Source organism: Acinonyx jubatus, chromosome A3 (genome assembly GCF_027475565.1).
Source record: "Acinonyx jubatus isolate Ajub_Pintada_27869175 chromosome A3, VMU_Ajub_asm_v1.0, whole genome shotgun sequence".
In the NCBI taxonomy this organism is placed as follows: domain Eukaryota; kingdom Metazoa; phylum Chordata; class Mammalia; order Carnivora; family Felidae; genus Acinonyx; species Acinonyx jubatus.
In genome coordinates, this window is record NC_069388.1 from 28117231 (window position 1) to 28137985 (window position 20755).

At 50.0% G+C, this 20755-nt stretch overlaps 1 gene segment (V, D, J or C); it reads right to left on the reverse strand.

Moving 5' to 3' along the window:
* Positions 1–807: 807 nt before the first annotated feature.
* Positions 808–17502, reverse strand: LOC106985986 (immunoglobulin heavy constant gamma 2B-like). The segment is given in 7 exon segments: positions 808–993; positions 4235–4344; positions 4460–4786; positions 9632–9940; positions 11630–11950; positions 13731–14042; positions 16055–17502. Coding segments are annotated over 6 exon segments (1500 nt in total).
* Positions 17503–20755: the final 3253 nt, after the last annotated feature.

Sequence of the window (20755 nt, forward strand, 5' to 3'; positions counted from 1 at the left end):
TCTAATCTAGGTGAGTAGGTCGATAAGAGCTACTCATAAAAGAATGTCCACGCGATAAGCAGTAATACAGGCTTGATAAGCTTTCTGGATATAAGATCGATGTTCAAAACTCAATTACCATCCTACACAGAGGCCCAAAACCCAGTGCAAACAATAATAAGAATTTTTAAAGATTCCATAAACTAGAAAGTTAATACTCTAGTTAATAGCTCTAACTAGGGATGCATAAGAACCATAACGGAACAAAAAGCCCTATAAAATGGTGAATTAAAAGTCATCAAAGAGGGGCACCTGGGTGGCGCAGTCGGTTAAGCGTCTGACTTCAGCCAGGTCACGATCTCGCGGTCGGTGAGTTCGAGCCCCGCGTCAGGCTCTGGGCTGATGGCTCAGAGCCTGGAGCCTGTTTCCGATTCTGTGTCTCCCTCTCTCTCTGCCCCTCCCCCGTTCATGCTCTGTCTCTCTCTGTCCCCAAAATAAATAAACGTTGAAAAAAAAAATTAAAAAAAAAAAAAAAGTCATCAAAGAAAACCGAACTTGAGGTGTCTCGTGTCCATGAGTGGCAAAACTCATTGGAAGATGTCAGTGCGCCCAAATGAGTACATAAAGTCAGTGTAACCAAATCATAATCATAAAGGTGTTTATAATGAAAGTTGACAAAGTGATTCTCAAATGCGTGTGGGCCAAGGAGAGCCTGGCCGTTCTGAGAAACCAGGACCAGGTGGGAACGTTTGCCCAAAAGAGGTATCGAAACATGTTCTACAGCTATTCTAATGAAGACAGTTTTTTGTTTTTGTTTTTTAACGCATTTTATTTTTTGTTCTTTGGTGGAGCGGCTCGTCAAATCTTTCATGCACTTATAAAATGAGATTGTTTGTCTTTAAATATTGTCTCTCAGGCGTTGGCGAGCTTTGTCTTAGATGGCCGGACAGTAAATGCTTTATGCTTGTGGACCGTCAGGTCCAGATGGCAATCACTTCTCTCTGACGTTTCAGCCTAAAAGAAGCCACAGAATAAAACTTGACTCTCACAAACAGGGGGTTGTACCTAGCCCGCCTGTGTCCCAGATACAAGTCCTCGAGTAGATTCGTTTGACAAATACTTTCTCATCGGTCACCTTCCTTTTTATCAACAGTATCTTCTGAAGAACAAGGTTTAAATTTTTATAAAGTCAAATGGATCAATGTTTTCCTTTCTAGATTGTGCTTCCCATGTCTTACCTAAAAGAGTCTCTACTCACCCAAGGTCATAAAGATTTACTTTTGTTTGTTTGTTTGTTTGTTTTTTCCTCCAGTTCCTTCTAGAAGCTTTACAATTTTAGGTTTCAAATTTAGGACTAGAAAAAAAATTTAGGTCTATGATCCCACTGACCACATTCATTTGTTCTGAGTATTTTTGTGTGCATTGTACGATAATCTTTCTATAAGGTAATATTCTTTTAAGACCGTATTAAATGTTGTGTATGTTCTAAGGAAATGGGTCACATCAAAAGTTGGGGCGCCTGGGTGGCTCAGTCGGCTAAGCATCTGACTTTGGCTCAGGTCACGACCTTGCGGCTTGTGAGTTTGAGCCCCACCTCGGGCTCTCTGGTGTCAGCGCGGAGCCCGCTTCGGTTCCTGACTGCCTCTCTCTCTGCCCCTCCCCAGCTCGTGTTTTCTCTCTGTCTCAAAAATAAATGAGAGCATCGAAAACTTTTTGAAAAAAAAAAAGTCATCAAAAATGAAAAGCTTTGGGGTGCCTGGGTGGCTCAGACGGTGAAGCGTCCGACTTCGGCTCAGGTCATGATCTCTCGGTCCGTGAGTTCGAGCCCCACGTCAGGCTCTGTGCTGACAGCTCAGAGCCTGGAGCCTGTTTCAGATTCTGTGTCTCCTTCTCTCTCTGACCCTCCCCCGTTCATGCTATGTCTCTGTCTCAAAAATAAACGTTAAAAAAAACCCGAAAAGCTTTTTTTTTTTTTTGTACTAGAAAAGCTCCCAAATGACACTAATACAGCTGCTGTGTGGATCACAGCAGGGGAACAAGAGGGACTCTCCCACTTGTGCCCACAGAAACAGAGAGAAAAATGCTCGTTGCAAAGTTGTATTACCCAAACAGCAGATAGAGCTTTAATACTATCCTGAGAGCCAGCCCTAAGTTGTAGAATGTTCTAATAATATTTATTTTTGAGAGAGAGAGAGACAGACAGACAGAGCATGAGTCGGGGAGGGGCAGAGAGAGAGGGAGACACAGAATCTGAAGCAAGTTCTAGGCTCTCAGCTGTCAGCATAGAGCCTGATGCGGGACTCAAACTCATGAGCCATGAGATCATGACCTGTGCTGAAGTCGGATGCTCAACCAACTGAGTCCCCCAGGCCCCCCAGAGTATTCTTAGAATAGAGAGCCATGGAGCTGTGCAAAGTTAAGAAAATGGAGCTACATATACCAACGTGAAGAAATCCCACATGCTACGCTGAGCCCAAAAAAATCAAAGTTCCAGAGTGCTGTATACCGTATAACAGCATTTATATAAAACTTACAACATGCAAACTAAAATTGTGTACTCCTTAAGGATTTATAACACGTTGTAAAATTTTAAAATCCACTTTGAGAAGGATAAACATGAAATTCAAGACCGTGTTTTTAAAAGAAACAGGAGACCGTATCAGCAATATGTTACTATTTCGCAAAGACAGGATGGGTAGGACCAAGGATTTCTTACATATTTCCTATATATTTCGGAACCAAAACAGTCTCATTCCATGCAGTAACCTCAAAACATACAGGTGTCAAATAAAATCGTACTTGCAGAAGGTGTGTATGAAAGTAAAATGCGTTCCTCCAAAATAAGGAAGCAGCTCAAGTGTCTACCAAGAGATGAATGGATAAAGAAGATGTGGGTATATGCCCACATATACACTGCACATATACACACATTACTCAGCCATAAAAAGGAATGAAGTCTTGCCACTTGCAGCAACATGGATGGGTCTAGAGAATATAATGCCAGCTGAAATAAGTCAGGGAAAGACAAATACCATATGCTTTCACTCACATGTGGAATTGAAAACAAAACAAATGAACGATTTAAAAAAAGGAGGCAAACCGAAAAACAGACGCTTACCTGTCAAGAACAACCCGATGGTTACCAGAGAGGAAAGTGGGGGGTGGGGGGTGGGGAGGGGGATGGGAGAAATAGGTGAAGGCAGTAAGAGTACACTTAATCGTCATCAGCCGTGACGAGTGCATAGAATTGTTGAATTCCTATGTTGTGCACTTGAAACTGATATAACACTGTATGCTAACTGCACTGCAATTCACATTTTAAAAAGAAAAAAGGAAAGTAAAATGTGCTCTGAAAATGAAGGGCTGTTCCTCATCACAGACAGAATGGGAACCTTCTTTTCTTGACCCTCTTGATTGTCTTCGGGGCAGAGGCAGGGCCAGTGTGAAGCTCAGTGCATCAGGGTCTCTGGGTCCCTGAGACCAGGGTCCATCCTTGACGCTGCTCTGAAGAGAGCGGAACATCAGGACTCGGCTCCGAGAGAAGGAACATCAGGAGGGTGTGGGGAAGGGGGCATGTCCAGGATGGAAATGGGGGCGGGGGCAGCTTCTCCCACCATGTGAGCCTCCTGGACGGGGTGGGAGGAAATTCATTGCAGAGCATGCAAGAGCGATCGTGGAAAAATCATTCATTCATTCATTCTTGTATTAATTCCCCCAATACTGCCTGGATTCATGGTACAGATCAGAAATAAGACCCCTACTCACTACACCCCAGCCCCCTCTGTTTGGTATTCTGAACTCCCCCCACCCCACATTCATGTTTGTCAGTAGTCTGAGCCTCCCTGTGCCTTGATGGGCTCCATTAGTAGATTTTAGCAATACTTTTCTAATTCATTCCAAAATAAGTCCTACGAAAACTGGCATATATAACAGTATATGGGGGCACTCTTTGGAGCTTGAGGCTCAAAGCTTTGACCTTCATCCCACCTCCACACCTTGGATCCCCACCCAGGGTTCCAAGGGACTTCATTTAAAAGCTCCAAACCCAGGGCACTCCTGGATGCGTGAGAGCTGGAAGCCTCTGAGATTTCCAACAGACCTTTGGAGAAAACAAGTGTTTCCAGCCTTTTCTTGAGCCTGGATCTCCCTGGGAGGCACAGTGTGAAACAGTGGCCTTACCCTGGACTCCTCTTGCCAGCCCATGATGGCGACCATGACCTCTCTCCTTATGTACTAAGACCTGCCCCCAACTCACCTGTTACCGGCCCCGCCACCTGCAGATGTAGGTGACTATGAAACTCATCGCCAGCAGCACCTTGAAGCCCAGAAGGAATGCCACAAAGATGAGGACAGGCATCTCGGGCCCTAAGTACCAATGGGCAGAAGGACACGGCAAAGGGGACACTGTGAGTTTAAATACCTCACTCCACTCAGGAGACAAAGGTGACCTAGTTGCTCAGAGCAGTGGAGGTGAGCTTACCTGAGCTTCCGATGGGCTTGTATGTGCTGTGTGCTTCCGCAGACAGTATGAGGCTGGCCTGGATGGGAGGTTGGGTCTCGTGCTGCACCTTACAGGTGAGCACCTGCTCGGACCCCGGCCCTGACACGTTCACCAAATGCAAGCCTTCCAGGGTGTAGGTCCCATCGCTATTCTGCTTGGATGTGAGCTGCTCAGCTCCCTCGATCGTATGGCAGTTCTCTGTCCAGGTGAGATGCACACTCTGTGGATAGAATCTCTGCACGCGGCAGGTGACAGCCACCAAGTCTGAGGAGCGTGAAGACTGGGACACTGTCACTGTAGGGGGAACTGACACAGCCCAGAGAAAGCAGACAATCACTATAGGAAGGCCACTGTGGGAGCGTGGGAGCTGCCTGAAGATGGGTCATCTGCCCAGGGTCTGCCCCAGAGGAGGATCCAGGTACTTGTGAACAGATTCTTGCATAGGTAAATGCATGGCTGAATGAGAGTGTGCTTTGAGTGAATGCATGCTTGGTGCATGGTCGGGTCGAGGAACACATGAAGCAAAGAATGAGTGGGCTTGATGAAAGCCTCCAAATCTTGCTCTCTCTGTTTCCACTTTGGCCATGAAAGATGCAAAGATGAACATTAAATGCCATTTAAGAACCTACAAGTCAGGTGACCCACTCCATGACTTGATGATTCTACGAGATGAAGATTCACGGACTCTACATCTCTACGACTCCAAGGTCCTGAGATTTTACATCGGAAGGAACTAGGATTTGGAGAGGTTTAGTAACCTGCCCGAGGTCACAAGTGGCAAAGCTGGGGTTACACCAGACACAGCGTGTTTTACTGTCGTGCTAGTCGGACACCCCAACTTTCAGGCTCTATGCATTTATGATTCCCGGCTTCTGAAATCATGATCCAACGACTTCTAGAACTCTTTGTAACTGGGTTTTCAGCTGGGCGGTAGAATGTATTCACAATGAGGAGACTTTGGAATATGTTTCAATAGGACACAACCTTGTATATTTCAGTAGAATTCGTATGACGGCCCAGCGTCTAACACTAAACCAAGGGAGATCCCGATTGTGGGCCCTACACTTGACAGCACAGCCAGATGCAAGAACTTGTGTGAGTCACTTTCCCTCTCTCTCCAAAACTCTTAAATTACGCAATTGTCTAAGGTCAGATCATGTTTCACGGGTCTAGCTGAGACAGATCTCAGCCCTTGGTGTAAGGTAGAGACAGGACTCCTTACGTAGCGCAACTAGAAGGAACAAAGGGCATCTGTCCCCTAAATGTCCTCCCTTCATACTCAGCCCATCCAGATGGATCATTTCTGTCAGTGCTGCTTAAGAAATGGGTGGGACAGGGGCACCTGGGTGGCTCAGTTGGTCAAGCATCCGACTTCGGCTCAGGTCATGATCTCGCGGTCCGTGAGTTCAAGCCCTGCGTCGGGCTCTGTGCTGACAGCTCAGAGCCTGGAGCCTGCTTCGGATTCTGTGTCTCCCTGTCTCTCTCCCTCTCTCTCTCTCTCTCTCTCTCTCTCTGTGCCCCTCCCCCCTCATGCTCTCTGTCTCTCAAAAATAAGTAAATGTTAAAGTTTTTTTAACATTTAAAAGATGAGTGGGACAGCCAAGGCAGGACGCCGTCCCCAGAAGTCACTATCTGTACTCAGCCTTTCCCCCCTCAGCATACAGGCAAGGATTACTCCCAAGCAAAGAGGAAGAACTGGAGAAGGGAGCATTCAGGATGGAGGAAGCCTGGGGCCCAGGAAGGATTGGCCAGGGTAAGTAAGAGGGCGTTAGAGGATGCCAAAGACCACAGAAAGGAGGGACAGGCTCAGATGCCCTTTCTAGCCACCAGGGAGCTCTCCTGGCTGTGTGGTATCCAGGCAGCATCCGGAGGACAGAGACCCAGGCCCAGTGGATGATCACTGTTTCGACACACAGAATGGCAGTGCATGTGTGGTCCCCTCTAATCCTCACAAAACCACGAGCTGAGCAGGGCATATGCTACCTAGTATCAGAAAACAACAACAAAAAGCCACTTAGAAGGAACCTGTACCAAACAGGCCCCGATCTCATAAAAATTCTCAAGGAAGAACTGGTTGAAAATTCATCTGGTAAAACGTTTCAGTGATGAAACTAATTTTGTTTAATTTACATCTTAATTCAATATAAAATATAACCACAGCGATGCGCCGACTCTTGGAAGGAACGAGTGCTGCAAGTCTAAGGAAGTAGAGATAATTTTCCCCCAAACCTGACTCTACGTCCTACCAGTGAATCCATATGGTACCTGCACATTTCACATTTGCGGCACCATCATTAAAAGGTCGTTGAAAAATTATTTGAATGTCCTGTCGATTTTCACAGGGGCCTCTTTCAATCAATGCGTTCTCTCTTTAAGTTTTTAATGCTTATTTATTTTTGAGACAGAGAGAGAGACAGAGCACGAGCAGGGGAGGGGCAGAGAGAGAGGGAGACCCAGAATCCGAAGCAGGCTCCGGGCTCTGAGCTATCAGCACAGAGCCCGACACGCAGCTCGAACTCACGAACCTCGAGATCATGACCTGAGCCAAAGTTGGATGCTCGACCGGCTGAGCCACCCAGGCGTCCCAACAATGTGTTCTCTTTTGAAGTGCCCACGGAATGATGAGTATCATGGATCTTCTTCGTTTTCCATCTGGAAGCACTCAGAGGCTTTGCCTGTGATGCCTGCGGTCCCCCCATCATTGGCATCAACTTCTCGAAATACAACTTTTGCCAAGATCTCTGATTTCATTTCACAATGGATGCAGATTCCTTCTGCATAGCGCGGTCTCTTGCTTGCCACGCTTCAATCAAGGCAAGACTGATCTAGAGCAGAGGGTTTCTAGACTACGCACCGCCTCCCCCAGCTGCTGGTTCAGAGCGGCCGTGCTGGGAGACTTGTCCCTCCTCGAACTCCCACGACACTTCCTGCATTCTCCGCCTTGGGATTGCTCCATAACCACGAAATGTCACCCAGACCATGCAAGCACATCCCAGCTTCCTTCTCCCCACCACCCCCCAAGGGACAATCCCCAGGAATGGTCTACCCAGTTCCTGAGAGGGTCCCAGTGGGGCTGAGCCTCATTTGTCCACAAGGGCAACCATTCAATAACTCACCCTTTCTTGAGTGTCTTGCCTTCCCTGTCTGACCCTCCCCACCCCTTATCCCAACCTCTGTGCCTCTGTGGATCCCTTCCCAAACACCTGCACCTGGTCCTGGTTTGAGGCTTGCCGTCAAGGGAACCCAGATAAAGACACCCACAGTGGCATTTCTGGGACGGGAAACCCAGCAGAGGTGCACCCAGTGTTGAGCAGCGAGGGGTTTGAGTGGGGGCTAGTTTTACAAGTAATTCATTTGTGAATATCTGTATTTTCTAGGATTTTTGCTTTCCTACACAATTGTCCTAACTCCAGGCAGTTATATAATAAATACTCAGGTAATGAAGAACCCTCTGAATTATCATTTTCCTACTTTACGCTCAAATATACTGAGGCTGGGAGAGCCTAAGTAACTAAGCAGGCAATCCCATAGATGGCAAAGAGTGGATAGAAGCCTGAGTTCACCTCTTGCACTGCTGGTGGGAATGCAAACTGGTGCAGCCGCTCTGGAAAACAGTATGGAGGTGCCTCAAAAAATTAAAAATAGAACTACCCTACGACTCAGCAATTGCACTACTAGGCATTTATCCAAGGGATACAGGTGTGCTGTTTCGAAGGGACACATGCACCCCCATGTTTATAGCAGCACTATTGACAATAGCCAAAGTATGGAACGAGCCCAAATGTCCATCGATGGATGAATGGATAAAGAAGATGTGGTATATATATACAATGGAGTATTACTCGCCAATCAAAAAGAATGAAATCTTGCCATTTGCAACAACGTGGATGGAGCTAGAATGTATGATGCTAAGTGAAATAAGTCAGTCGGAGAAAGACAAATATCATATGATGTCACTCATGTGTGGATTTAAGATACAAAACAGCTGAATGTGAGGGAAGGGAAGTAAAAATAAGACAGAAACAGAGAGGGAGACAAACCACAAGAGACTCAAATACAGAGAACAAACTGAGGGCTGCTGGTGGGGTGTTGGGTGGGGGGGAAGGGCTAAAGGAGTGAGGGGCACTAAGGAGGGCACTTGTTGGGATGAGCACTGGCTGTTACATGTAAGTGATGAATCACTGAATTCTATTCCTGAAATTATTATTACACTATATGTTAACTGAGTTGGATTTAAATTTAAAATAATAATAATAATAATAAAAGAAGCCTGAGTTCATATGAAAAATCTCTCACTCACTGGCTTTGCAACCTGGGGCTGACTTTACTTCTTTGAACCCGAGTTTCCTTCTGTAAATCCTCAAGGGCACAAAGAGCACGAGGCAGTGGCACACCTTTAATTCGTCAACCCACATGAGTGTGCTTTACTGACTGTGTGGTGTGCTCATTTGAGGTGTTAATGTCAGTATTTTTATTCGTGTAAAATTATGTCTTTCCTGCCACAATAATAGTGAAAATATTGAGGAAAATATTTTGTAGACTTTAAAGTCCGATGCACATTTAAGGAATTAAATATTACTGCTGTGCAACCTTGGACCACTCACTTGCCTTCTCTGGGGGTTAGACTCGTCATAAACAACGGGATGCCTGCTATAATTCTTCCTAGGCATGATGCCCATGGCCTCCCCGAATTTACAGACCTGCCAAGCATGGGTCCAGGCCAGGAAAAGCGACAACAAAAAAATCAGATGACACATTGGGCCCTTACCTAAGTATGAGTAATCGTCCAAAGACGACACAGTCCCTAAAATTTAGAAGCTGCAAACACTTAACATCCTCTTCATATAAAACAGCAATAATAAAAACATGAACTTCCTGGAAGATACTGTTCCCCATTGTACAGATGAGGAGACTGAGTTCAGAGAGGTGACGTGAATGGTACAAATAATAATTAGTAGCCACCCCAGCGATTGCCACCCTGAACGGTTAGCATGAGCAAGGCACTGTGTTGTGCACCTTACAGGCGTCATTTCACTGCACCCATGCCACCACCAAGTGAGGGCTGTGCCATTTTCAGAGGAGGAAACGGAGGCAGAGACATCCACAGCCCAACTCTGCACGGACCCACCTGAGCAGCGAGAACGCCCTTACCACGGAGGTACTGGTCCAGGTTGATGGCTTTCTGGAAGACCAGTGTGGGTTTATGACTGACGTGGCATTGGACGAAGGAGAGCACATCGTCCGCTTGCAGCGGGACGAGCACTCGGCTGGTCACATTGTGTGTGTCCCCACTGGGGTGGACGTAGGTCTGCGTCTTTGGGAGCTCGTGGTTCTTTTTAAACCAGGTCACGGTAATGTGGCGTGACGGGAATCCGGAGGACACGTAGGTCAGCTGGATGCTCTTCCCCGGCTCAGATCGCTGAAGGGGGCCTTGCAAGGAGTAGGAGTAGGTGCTCCGGCCTGCAGGGAGAGACCACCCCTCCCATGAGAGGCACGGAGGTGCCCAGAGACCACGGCTCCATGAGAAGCCCCATCGCATCCTCCCCCTTAGGGTGTAAAGGTTAATTCCAACAGGAGTCGGATTCTGAAGCCGACATCGGAGGCCCGGCAGTGACTAGACAGGGAGCACAGCAGTGTGTATGGGGCCGACTCCCACCCACACCCCCCGGCCAACACCCGCATCGCTGGACTCATCTCCATTTCACAGATGAGGAAACTGAGGCCCAGACAGGCTAGGTAACTTGCCCACGGTGCCCAGCCAGTCAGTGGCAGAGCCGGGCTTCTTAGCCAGACAGTCTGACCCCAGGGTCTTTGCGGTCTCAGCTCAGGCGTGTCCTCTATCCCCGACAAGGGAATATCACGTCCATGTGCAAAACTCCCGGGTCATAGAAAAGCAGGTGGCACAGAGAAGACCTTAAGAGCACAGGCGTTGGGGGTCACACTGGGCTGGGCACCCCGGCGACTGCAAACAGTCCGGATGCCAAGCAAAGGTCAAGGAAAGGAATCCCCAGCAGGCCAGGCGAGCCCCACAGGTGTCAGGACACAGATGAGGAACTGAGCCCTGGGCAGGTGGTGCTTTGCCCGAGGGCTCAGATGGTTGGTGGCAGCCTTGTGATGGGACACCGATCTGCTCAGCTCCAGAGTCTGGCCACCTCTAAACACGAGATCCAGAGTCCGCTTCCAAGGAGCGAGGGTCCTGTCGGCAAGCAGACGGAGCCCCGCAGCAGGAGGCCCTGCGGGAAAGTGCCACTGTGATGCCAGCCCGGCCTCCATCCACCCTTTGCTGGGAGCGGCAGGGGCCCTAAGACGTGCACAGACGCAGCCGTTCACACCTGCGCACACCTCCTGTAGGGAGCTGTCCTCCCCCACTTAGGGCGGTTCTGGAGAGCTGTCAGTCCGCACTGGGGCTCCCCTAGGCCTGGCCAATCACGATACTCTCTTCTCTTCCCATCCCCACATCCCCTCCTGGCCCGTCATTCATTCTCCCGAGCTGACCCAAGCTGGTCCAGGAGAAGCAGCTTGCGCGGCTGGTGTGGGTCTGAACTGAGAGCAGGCAGCTCCCCCTAGTGGACATAGTCACGCACGGCCACAAAGGGCGAGAGAAGGGGAGCTTGGAGAGGATTAGGATGGGCGGAGGGAGGCGAGGAGGAGAGAGAAAGGAGGCAGAGAGAGAGAGAGAGAGAGAGAACTGAATAGGACAGAGGAGAATCTTGCTCCGGCACCCACTCTGTTTCCCAGCTAAGGGAGTTGAGAATTCTGGCCTCTTTGAAATTGACTCTCAGAAACTTCCAGCTGAACCAGTCTTGATTAAAAACCTTTGGTGCCCAGCAGTCCCTAATCTCTGCCATTTCCTGCAGTCAAGTGTGAAGGCAGCAAACTTCCTACCAGAAGAGTGCATGGGACTGGGGAAGGGAAGTCCTGCTCCTTGTTGGTGAGGGTGGGGGGGAAGGAGGGAGGGAGGGAACTTAGGGGTGAATGGCTCCGAGTTTTATCGCCAGCCCAGGGAACCCTCCCTTCCGTCACCTTCATCCAGTGCCACCCCAAGCCCGTGACCTAATACAGCCTGCACCCCAGGCCCATGCTTGGTGTTTTCATGCCTGACTCTCCCAGCCATGCCGCCCAGAGGGGCCAGCAAGAGACCGCACCCACCTTTCCCCAGCCTGGGTGCCTGGGCCCGCAGGGTGATGTTGGCCCCGACGGGCGGCTGCTCATCCTGGACCACCCAGCAAGCAAACTCGCTCCCGTCCAGCGTGGCCTCTGCCTGCCACGTGTGCTTCAGAGAGTAGGTGCCATCTGGGTTTCTTGTGACCTGTGGGGACTCCACCGTGTGGACCTGGTGTCTGTTCTCCATCCAGGTGAGACGTAGGTGGGAGGGGTAGAAGTGGCTCGCGTGGCAGGTGAGATTCACTCTCTGTTGCACGTGGATGTACGTCCCGGAGGTCTTGGTGGTGATCTTCAGGGTGGGGACAACTAGACAACCAGAAAGAAACATCTGTTGAGATTACCCCTGCCCAGCTGGCCTCTTTCCTTCTCCCAAGAACCAGACACGAGACCTGTCACTCTGTCATCCGTTACCTTTCTTGTATGCTTAATGTAAGGCAAATAAAGTGAAGTGTTAACATTCATTAAATATGAGTAGGGGAGCCTAGGTGTCTCGTGTGTTATTTTTTGTATGTTTGAAATATTCAGTACCATGAAATACAATTTTAAGAATCACTGGGGCACCTGGGTGGCTCAGTCGGTGAAGCGTCCGGCTCTTGATTTCAGCTCAGGTCATGATCTCACTAGTTCGAGCCCCGCATCAGGCTCTGTGCTGACAGTGCAGAGCCTGCTTGGGATTCTCTCTGCCCACCCCCTGCTTTGACTCTCTCTCTCAAATTAAATAAACAAACAGTTAACAAATCAAATTAAATTAAGTTAATAAAAAGAATTACTGGGGCACCTGGGTGGCTCAGTTGGTTAAGCTTCCAACTTCAGCTCAGGTCATGATCTCACGGTTTGTGGGTTCGAGCCCCATGTCGGGCTCTGTGCTGGCAGCTCAGAGCCTGGAGCCTGCTTCTTCCTCTCTGCCCCTCCCTTGTTCGCTCTCTCTCTCTCTCTCTCTCTCTCTCAAAAACAAACATTAAAAATTAAAAAAAATATATATGGGGGAGCGCCTGGGTGGCGCAGTCGGTTGAGCGTCCGACTTCAGCCAGGTCACGATCTCGCGGTCCGTGAGTTCGAGCCCCACGTCAGGCTCTGGGCGATGGCTCAGAGCCTGGAGCCTGTTTCCGATTCTGTGTCTCCCTCTCTCTCTGCCCCTCCCCTGTTCATGCTCTGTCTCTCTGTGTCCCAAAAATAAAAATAAACGTTGAAAAAAAATTTTTTTTTTAAATTAAAAAATATATTAAAAAAAAGAATTGCTAAAATATGATGCCCACAAGGACAAGGATTTAATTGTACTCGTTGCTGTATCTTCAGCACCCAGAACAGTGCCTGGCACGCAGTCGATACTCATTATTTGTTGAATGAATAAGACATTTAAAAAATTTTCTTTAAATTTACATTTATTTATTTTTGAGAGACAGAGAGAGAGGGCACAAGGGGGGGAGGGGCAGAGAGAATGAGACACAGAATCCGAAGCAGGCGCCAGGCTCCAAGCTGTCAGCACAAAGCCTGATGCAGGGCTCGAACCCACGAACCGCGAGATCATGACCTGAGCCGAAGTCAGACGCTTAACCGACTGAGCCACCCAGGTGCTCCAGGACATTTTTTAAATTTAAAAATAATAACAATGATATTAATAGAGCAATGATAGTAGCAGTGATATTAATCGCAATGATATTAATAGATATTAATAGAGGTGTTTGGGATGGAAAGTTGAGACAAGATCATGAGATAATAGTAAGATGATGATGATGATGGTGATAAATGGAAAGTTGGGACCAAACATTTATCAACAACTTCCTGTGTGCCAGGCACTGTTCTAGGTACTTCATAAGGAATGACTCATGTAATCCTCACATGAAACCTACAAGGGCTTATTTTTATTCCCACTCTAGGAGGGGACTGAGGCCCAAAGAAGTTAGGGGACTTACCCAAGATCACACACGTCGTAAAGTGGTACAGCCAGGATTAAACCCAGACGGCCGCCCCCGGTCTCCCGGGGGGGTGGGGAGGGGGGGGGAGAATGGGACTTTGGGCAGAAGACGCTGAAAGCCGATGCTGCTGGGAGATGACACCCCTCCCCCCACACTTCCTGCCCACCCACCTTGGAGCACTTGGGAGAGGTTCATGGTCTTTCGCAGAGGCTCTCCCAGGGCCCTGTGGGTGACTTCGCAGGTGATCTCCAGTAAGAGATCCTGGAGGGTCAGTGTCACCCACACCTTACTGGTAACGAAGTAGTTGCCTTGGTTGTTGGTCACCAGGTGCTGGGCTGAGGCTGGATGCTCATCGCTGCCCTTCATCCAGGTGACATTGAAATCCCAGGAGCTGAAGGGGCCGGCCGTACAGTTGAAAGGCACTGGGTTTCCCGGGGTCGTCCTCTGAGATGGGCCCGTCAGAGAGATGAAGGGCCGCCCAGCTGTGAAAGAGAGCTTGTGACCATACAAGGCGCATCCGACACTCTACGGCCTGTAAGGGCTGCCGGTGGCACGTCAGGCCTTGGGGACTGACTGTGTGCTGTGTCTTGTTCCGGCCTTGGGGAGCATAGGACGGATGATGACAAGTAAACAGACAAACATAGCATTCTAACTGGGGCTCAACCTCAGGGAAACAGAGTGCTGAGGTTAAAAAAAAAAAAAATGCCAGAAGGCTTATTCTAGAAGAAAATAGTAGTCTATGGCCATACCTCCCTGAACGTGCCTGATCTCGTCTAGAAGAAAATGAGAGAAGGCTTCCTGGAGGAGGTGACATTTTGAGTTGAAACTGAGAGATGGATAGGAGCCAGCCATGAGGAGAGGCATGGGAAGAACATTCTAGAAAGTGGGAATGGCAGGTGAGAATACCTTGAGAGGCTGAGAGATCTGTAGGACTCCAGCATCATGGGCAAAGAGGTCCAGATGGGGAAAAGCCTGTGGTTCAAGGTAATGCTGCTGACTCTATTCTGAGTGTGACCGGAAGCCACTGGAGACCGTGAACACAGGACCAGGTGGCCTCACCGACATGGTTTAAAAGGATACTGTGGTCGCCGTGTGGAGGATGGAAAGCAGGTGGCAGGATGGGAGCAGCGACAGCAGTCAGGGGGGGACCCAGGACTGCCTGGGCCAGGCCGGTGAGCGATGGGGGGGACCTGAGACCCGTTCGGCAGAAACAGCCAACAGGACTCGGTCACAGACTGGACACAGCGGGCTATGGGGAAATGTGTCCCAGGCTTTTCTGTCGGGCATCCGGGCGGATGGTTCTAGGTTTGGGGAGAGGTGTGGCGAGGACACAAAGATCTCCCTTTTGGACACCAGTGTGACATCGAGAGCCACTGCGGGCAGGGATGGCCGGCCCTCCTAATCCGGTCCTTCCCGTCCACATCTCTGCTTGCTCAGCTCCGGGGACGTGGCACTCTCTCCACCTGAGGCAGCATCCCCCTTCCTCTTCTAGCCTCCAGTCTGTGCCTTAGAGTTATCCCAGGGCACCTGCAGGACCGGGCTCCCCTCCCCCTCATGACAGCCTGCAGGGGCGTGACAGCGGTGACTTCTGCAAGTCTTCACTGCCCCCAGCCTCCCCCACCCCCCCCAGCGCCCTTGCGCTGAGCCGGTCTGTGAGCTGGGTGCTGGGGACACAGAGAGGTGTCAGACAGGACCCCGGTGCTGGAGGAGCATCTGGTCAGGTGTGTGGGTGTGGGGAGGACAGATAAACCAGCACTGACAATGCAGGGTTCTGGGTGACAGAGGGCAGCTCAGGCGGCTGTGGAGCATATCCTCTCAGCACCCAGCTCCGGAACCTTCTGCATCATGCTCTCTTCTCAGTAGTCCCTCCTGATCATCGTTACCCCACTGCACGGGGCACCCTGTGGCTCATAGAACGTTTCCAGGTCTGTGTTTATTCTCATCCGCATCCCACTGCGGGAGGCTGGTATTGTTGTCCCCACTTTCCAGAAGAGGAGACAGCCACAGAGAGGTTTAATGACTTGTACGAGGTCACACAGCCTGCGGGGGTGGGGGGGGGGGGAAGCTAAGGAGGGAGGTTAAGCAGTCTGACTGAGAACCCTGCAATCTTCCTGCAAGGCCAGAGGCGCCATCACTCGGCGGGGGGGGGGGGGGGGTCCTCCCTTTCTGTCCCTCCCACCCTCACACCCTCTCTGACCTAGATGTGTTAGCCACTCGGACCAGAGCTGACATCAGGGAGACCGGGTGGGAGGTGGGCTCCCCCTTCACCCCCTGCCCTCCCCCAGTCTGTCGTCCTTGTGGCCTCCTGGCCCCAACCCCCCATCACCTTTGTTTCTCACAGGTGAGGACAGGACACGCCCTGGCAGGTAGGCAAAGGGCCCCGCTAGGTCCTGTGGGCCCCAGACCCCTGCAACCCAAGGCAGCTGCATGCAGTAATCCCCGAGGGCCTCCCTGCCAGGTCTGAGGGTGTCTCGGGGCAGCACCCAGGATTTACCTGTGAGTCCCAGCAGGAGGGCAAACAGGACGGAGGTCAGGACCTGCCCACACTTAGCAGCCATGGCGAGGAGGCTCCGGGTCCCTGGTCGTGCTGTGCACCAACCCCGGATGAGGCTCTGCATGAGCCCAGGAGCCACTGCCTGGTCTCCCGACAGCCGAAGGCGGGCCACACGCTTCCTGGACACTCTCCCACCCCGGGCCTGAAGCAGTGGCTTGAGCCACAGGGACAGAAGTGGTCACTGTGACCCAGGCCTCCTTCCAAACCCCAAACCCTCAGGCCTGGGGTGTGTAGCTGGGGAGGCATCTGTTCCCTCTGGCTTGGGTGCTGACTGTCCCCAAGGCCCCACGAAGAGGACCCAGAAGGGGCTGGGCTCCCCCCACCCTCACCCCGAGCTGGGAGCCACACAGCTCCCTGTGATGTGGTGAGAGCCTCCTCCATGCTGAGCAGATGTGACTGACAGCCTGCTGTGGCCAGCCCATGGTGGCTCCTGGGTCTACAGAACGGGTTGGCTGGTAAAGCGAGCTGGGACATCCATGACTGAATAAAACCAAGTAAGTGCACAGACTTGGAAACCCAGCTCCCCCATCCCTCCCCCACCCCACCCCCGCCCCGGGGCTGGCACAGCGTGGCTGGGCTTCTCTTGCCCAGAATCCTCTAGGAGCCCCCGGGGTTGGTGGGGGGGGGGGGGGAGCTGAATGCTACCAATGCCCTGACCTCTCCCCTGGGTCACTCCCCATCCCCTTACGCTGCTAGATTTGGCTTCTCAGTGCTAGCCCTGACATGTTTACTTACTTATTCCTGATCCCTTTCCCCCATTAATAACGATTGGCCGTGGGGTGCCTGGGTGGCTCAGTCGGTTAGGCGACTGACTTCGGCTCAGGTCATGATCTCCTGGCTGGTGAGTTCGAGCCCCACGTCGGGCTCTGTGCTGACCGCTCGGAGACTGGAGCCCATTTCGGATTCTGTGTTTCCCCCCCTCTCTCTCTGCCCCTCCCGTACTCACACTCTGTCTCTCTCCCTCCTTCAAAAAATTAATAAAATGATGATTGGCCGTGACGACTGCTGTCTTTCATTCATTGCTGTGACCAGCACCTCACGCTGTCCTGAGCACATAGTAGGTACTCAACAGTAACAAACGGGACCAGGTATGTTCTCAGGGCTAATAAACAGCCGAAAAGTCTGGCTGGGCCCCAGCCCTCCCACCTCCCCCATGCTCTGTTCACCCAGCTAACTGTGGGAGGGGAGATGTCAGCCTGGGGGGCCAGATTTGGAATCTGTCCCCTCACTGCCTCCACCGAGCAAGGCGCTCCCCAAAAACAACTCCTCGGGACTGGGGTGCCTGCGGGAAGAGGAAGCCGGTTTTCTCCCTCCAGATGTCTCCTGAGGCTGGCCACACTGGCAAGAGAAAAAGGAACTGAAACCAGACAGGAGGGTGGAGGTGCGGCCTGAACTTCCCCCACGGGGAGTGGCGGCGGGGAGTGGGGGGTGGGGGTGGAGGGGGCGGAGCCTAGTCCTCGCCCCCCGCCCCCACCAGGGCCCCCACCAGGGAGGACGATGGCCAAGCTTAGAGCATGAGGTTAGCAGCCTACTCAAGAAGGCCCCAGAAGCTGCGGGATGGAGTCTGGGGACGCGGGCGGCAGAGCGGGAGCAGACCATGCAGAGGGGGCTGTGCTGTGGGTCCCCCGCCACCATGCACACGTGCACGCTCGCCCACGCATGCACGCACACGAGGTCCACGCCTGGGACCCGATTCAGGGGGCGGGAGGAGAAACCAAGGAGCCCCTTTGCCTCCGCGCTTTCCAGATCCCGAAGCAGAGACGGGGGGGGGGGGGGGGGGGTGGAGGTGGGGCGGTGCCGGGCCGTAGTGAAGGAAGGTGTGATGTCCCTACACTGGACGTAGTGTTGGCATCTGGAAACGGCTCTGGTTGGGCTGGGCTATAAAATAGGGCCTGCCTGACACAGTAGAGCTTTTTCATAAAAGTTTGATGAAACAGTTCGTCCATGATCATCCATTCGTTCAACTATGGCAGAGCATCTTTCAACACGTGTCCAGAAATGTGGGCGCTGCCTAAGAGACAGAGGGGCCGGCAGAAGAAATATGATAGAGCCAAGCTGGAAGCAGGGAAGAGATAAATCAAACCGGTTCAGGCTGGCGCCCCTGAAACGTTCAGGCTGTTCAATGAGGGGGTTGCACCAACCACAGGACCTTGGTCAAACCCGAGCCTCGGTTTCCTCATCTGTAGCAAGAGGCCAGTGATATCTGCCTGTGAGTGAGTCTTATGCATGTAACATCTGAAGTCCTGAGCATAAAACAAAAGCTAAGTAAACGTGAGTTTCCATCCTGAGAAACGCGACCCCATCCTGATAGCTCTGATGAGTCTTCTACCTATTAACCCCTCCTACTCACCTTTCTTCTCTGAGCTCAGCTGTCTCCATGGAAATACAGCAGGAGCCACAGGGAGTTTTAGATTTCTAGTATCCACGTTGAAAAAGTAAAAAGAAACATGAAATTAATTTTAGCTAACACATTTTAACCCAACATCTGAAATAGTATCATTAACACATGTAAACACTAGAAAAATACTACGATATTTTACATGATTTTTTCCTCTAGCCTTTGAAAGTTTCAACAAAGTGAAACGTAGCCCTATTAAGGCAATAAAGCTGTGTTAATATAATAGACATATTTTTACACTGCTTCAGTTTTTAAATTTAAATTTAAATTAATTAAAATGAAATACAATCAGGGGCGCCTGGGTGGCTCAGTCGGTTAAGCATCAGACTTCAGCTCAAGTCATGGTCTCACCGTTTGTGGGTTTGAGCCCCGCGTCGGGCTCTGTGCTGATAGCTCAGAGCCTGGAGCCTGCTTTGCATTCTGTGTCTCATTCTCTCTCTGCCCTTCCCCCACTTGGGCTCTGTCTCTCTCATCTCTCAAAAATAAATAAAAATGTAAAAATAATTTTTTTTTAATATTTAAAGAAATACAACTAGAAACTCAGTTTCTCCACCAACCGCATTTTTCACAGAACTAGAACAAATACTAAAATTTGTATGGAACCACCAAAGACCCCAAATAGCCAAAGCAGTCTTGAGAAAGAAAAACAAAGCTGGAGGTATCACAATCCCAGACTTTAAGATATACTACAAAGTTCTAGGAATCAAAACAGTATGGTACTGGCACAAAAACAGACACATTGATCCATGGAAGAGGACAGAAAGCCCAGAAATAAATCCACGCTTATATGGTCAATTAATCTACAACAAAAGAGGCAAGAATACGCAAGGGGAAAAAGACGGTCTCTTCAACAAGTGGTGTTGGGAAAACTGGACGTCTACGGGCACAAGAATGAAACTGGACCACTTTCTTACACCATACACAAAAATAAACTCAAATGGATTAAACACCTAAATGTGAGACCTGAAATCATGAAACTCCTTAAAGAAAACATAGGCAGTAATCTCTCGGACATCAGCCTTAGCAACATTTTTCTAGATCTGTCTCCTGAGGCAAGGGAAACAGAAGCAGAAGTAAACTCTTGGGGCTACATCAAAATAAAAAGCTTTTGCGCAGAAAAGGAAACCACCAACAAAATGACAAGACAACCTACTGAATGGGAGAAGATATTTGCAAATGATATATCCGATAGGGGGTTAATATCCCAAACATATCAAGAACTTCTACAACTCAATATGAAACCCTCCCCCCACCCCCCGTTAAACACTCTGATTTTAAAATGTTTGGAGGGGCGCCTGGGTGGCGCAGTCGGTTAGGCGCCCGACTTCAGCCAGGTCACAATCTCGCGGTCCGTGAGTTCGAGCCCCGCGTCGGGCTCTGGGCTGATGGCTCAGCGCCTGGAGCCTGTTTCTGATTCTGTGTCTCCCTCTCTCTCTGCCCCTCCCCCGTTCGTGCTCTGTCTCTCTCTGTCCCAAAAATAAATAAACTTTGAAAAAAAAATAAAAATAAATAAATAAAATGTTTGGAAACGTTTTTTTTCCAAAGAAAACATCCAGATGGCCAACAGACACATTGGAAAGATGCTCAAATCACTCATCATCAGAGAGAAGCGAATCAAAATAAAATGAGGTATCACCTCACACCTGTCAGAATAGCTAGCTAGTATCGACAGGACAAGACTAGTATCAACAGGACAAGACATAACAAGTGTTTGTGAGGATATGGAAGAATAAGAACCCTTGTGTGCCGTTGGTGGGGATGCAAACTGGTGCAGCCACTGTGGAAAACACTGCGGGAGTTCCTCAAAAGATTCAAAATAGAACTATCACACCATCCAGTGATTCTACCATTGGGCATTTACCCAAAGGAAATGAAAACAGTAATTTGAAAAGATAACTGCACCCTTATATTTATTGCCTTATTTACAATAGCCAAGATATGGAAATAACCCAAGTATCCATCCACAGATGAACAGACCAAGAAGATGTAATGTATATACACAATGGAATGTTACTCAGCTGTAAAACAGCATGAGATCTGGCCATTTGCAACAACATGGACGGACCTAGAGAGTATGGTGCTAAGTGAAATAAATCCGACAGAGGAAGACAAATTCGATATGATTTCACTCGTATGTGGACTTGAAGAAAGAAAACACATGAACAAGTTAAGGAAAAAAAGACAAACCAACCAACCCCAGACTCTTGAACACAAAGAACAAAATGGTGGTTGCCGGAGGGGAG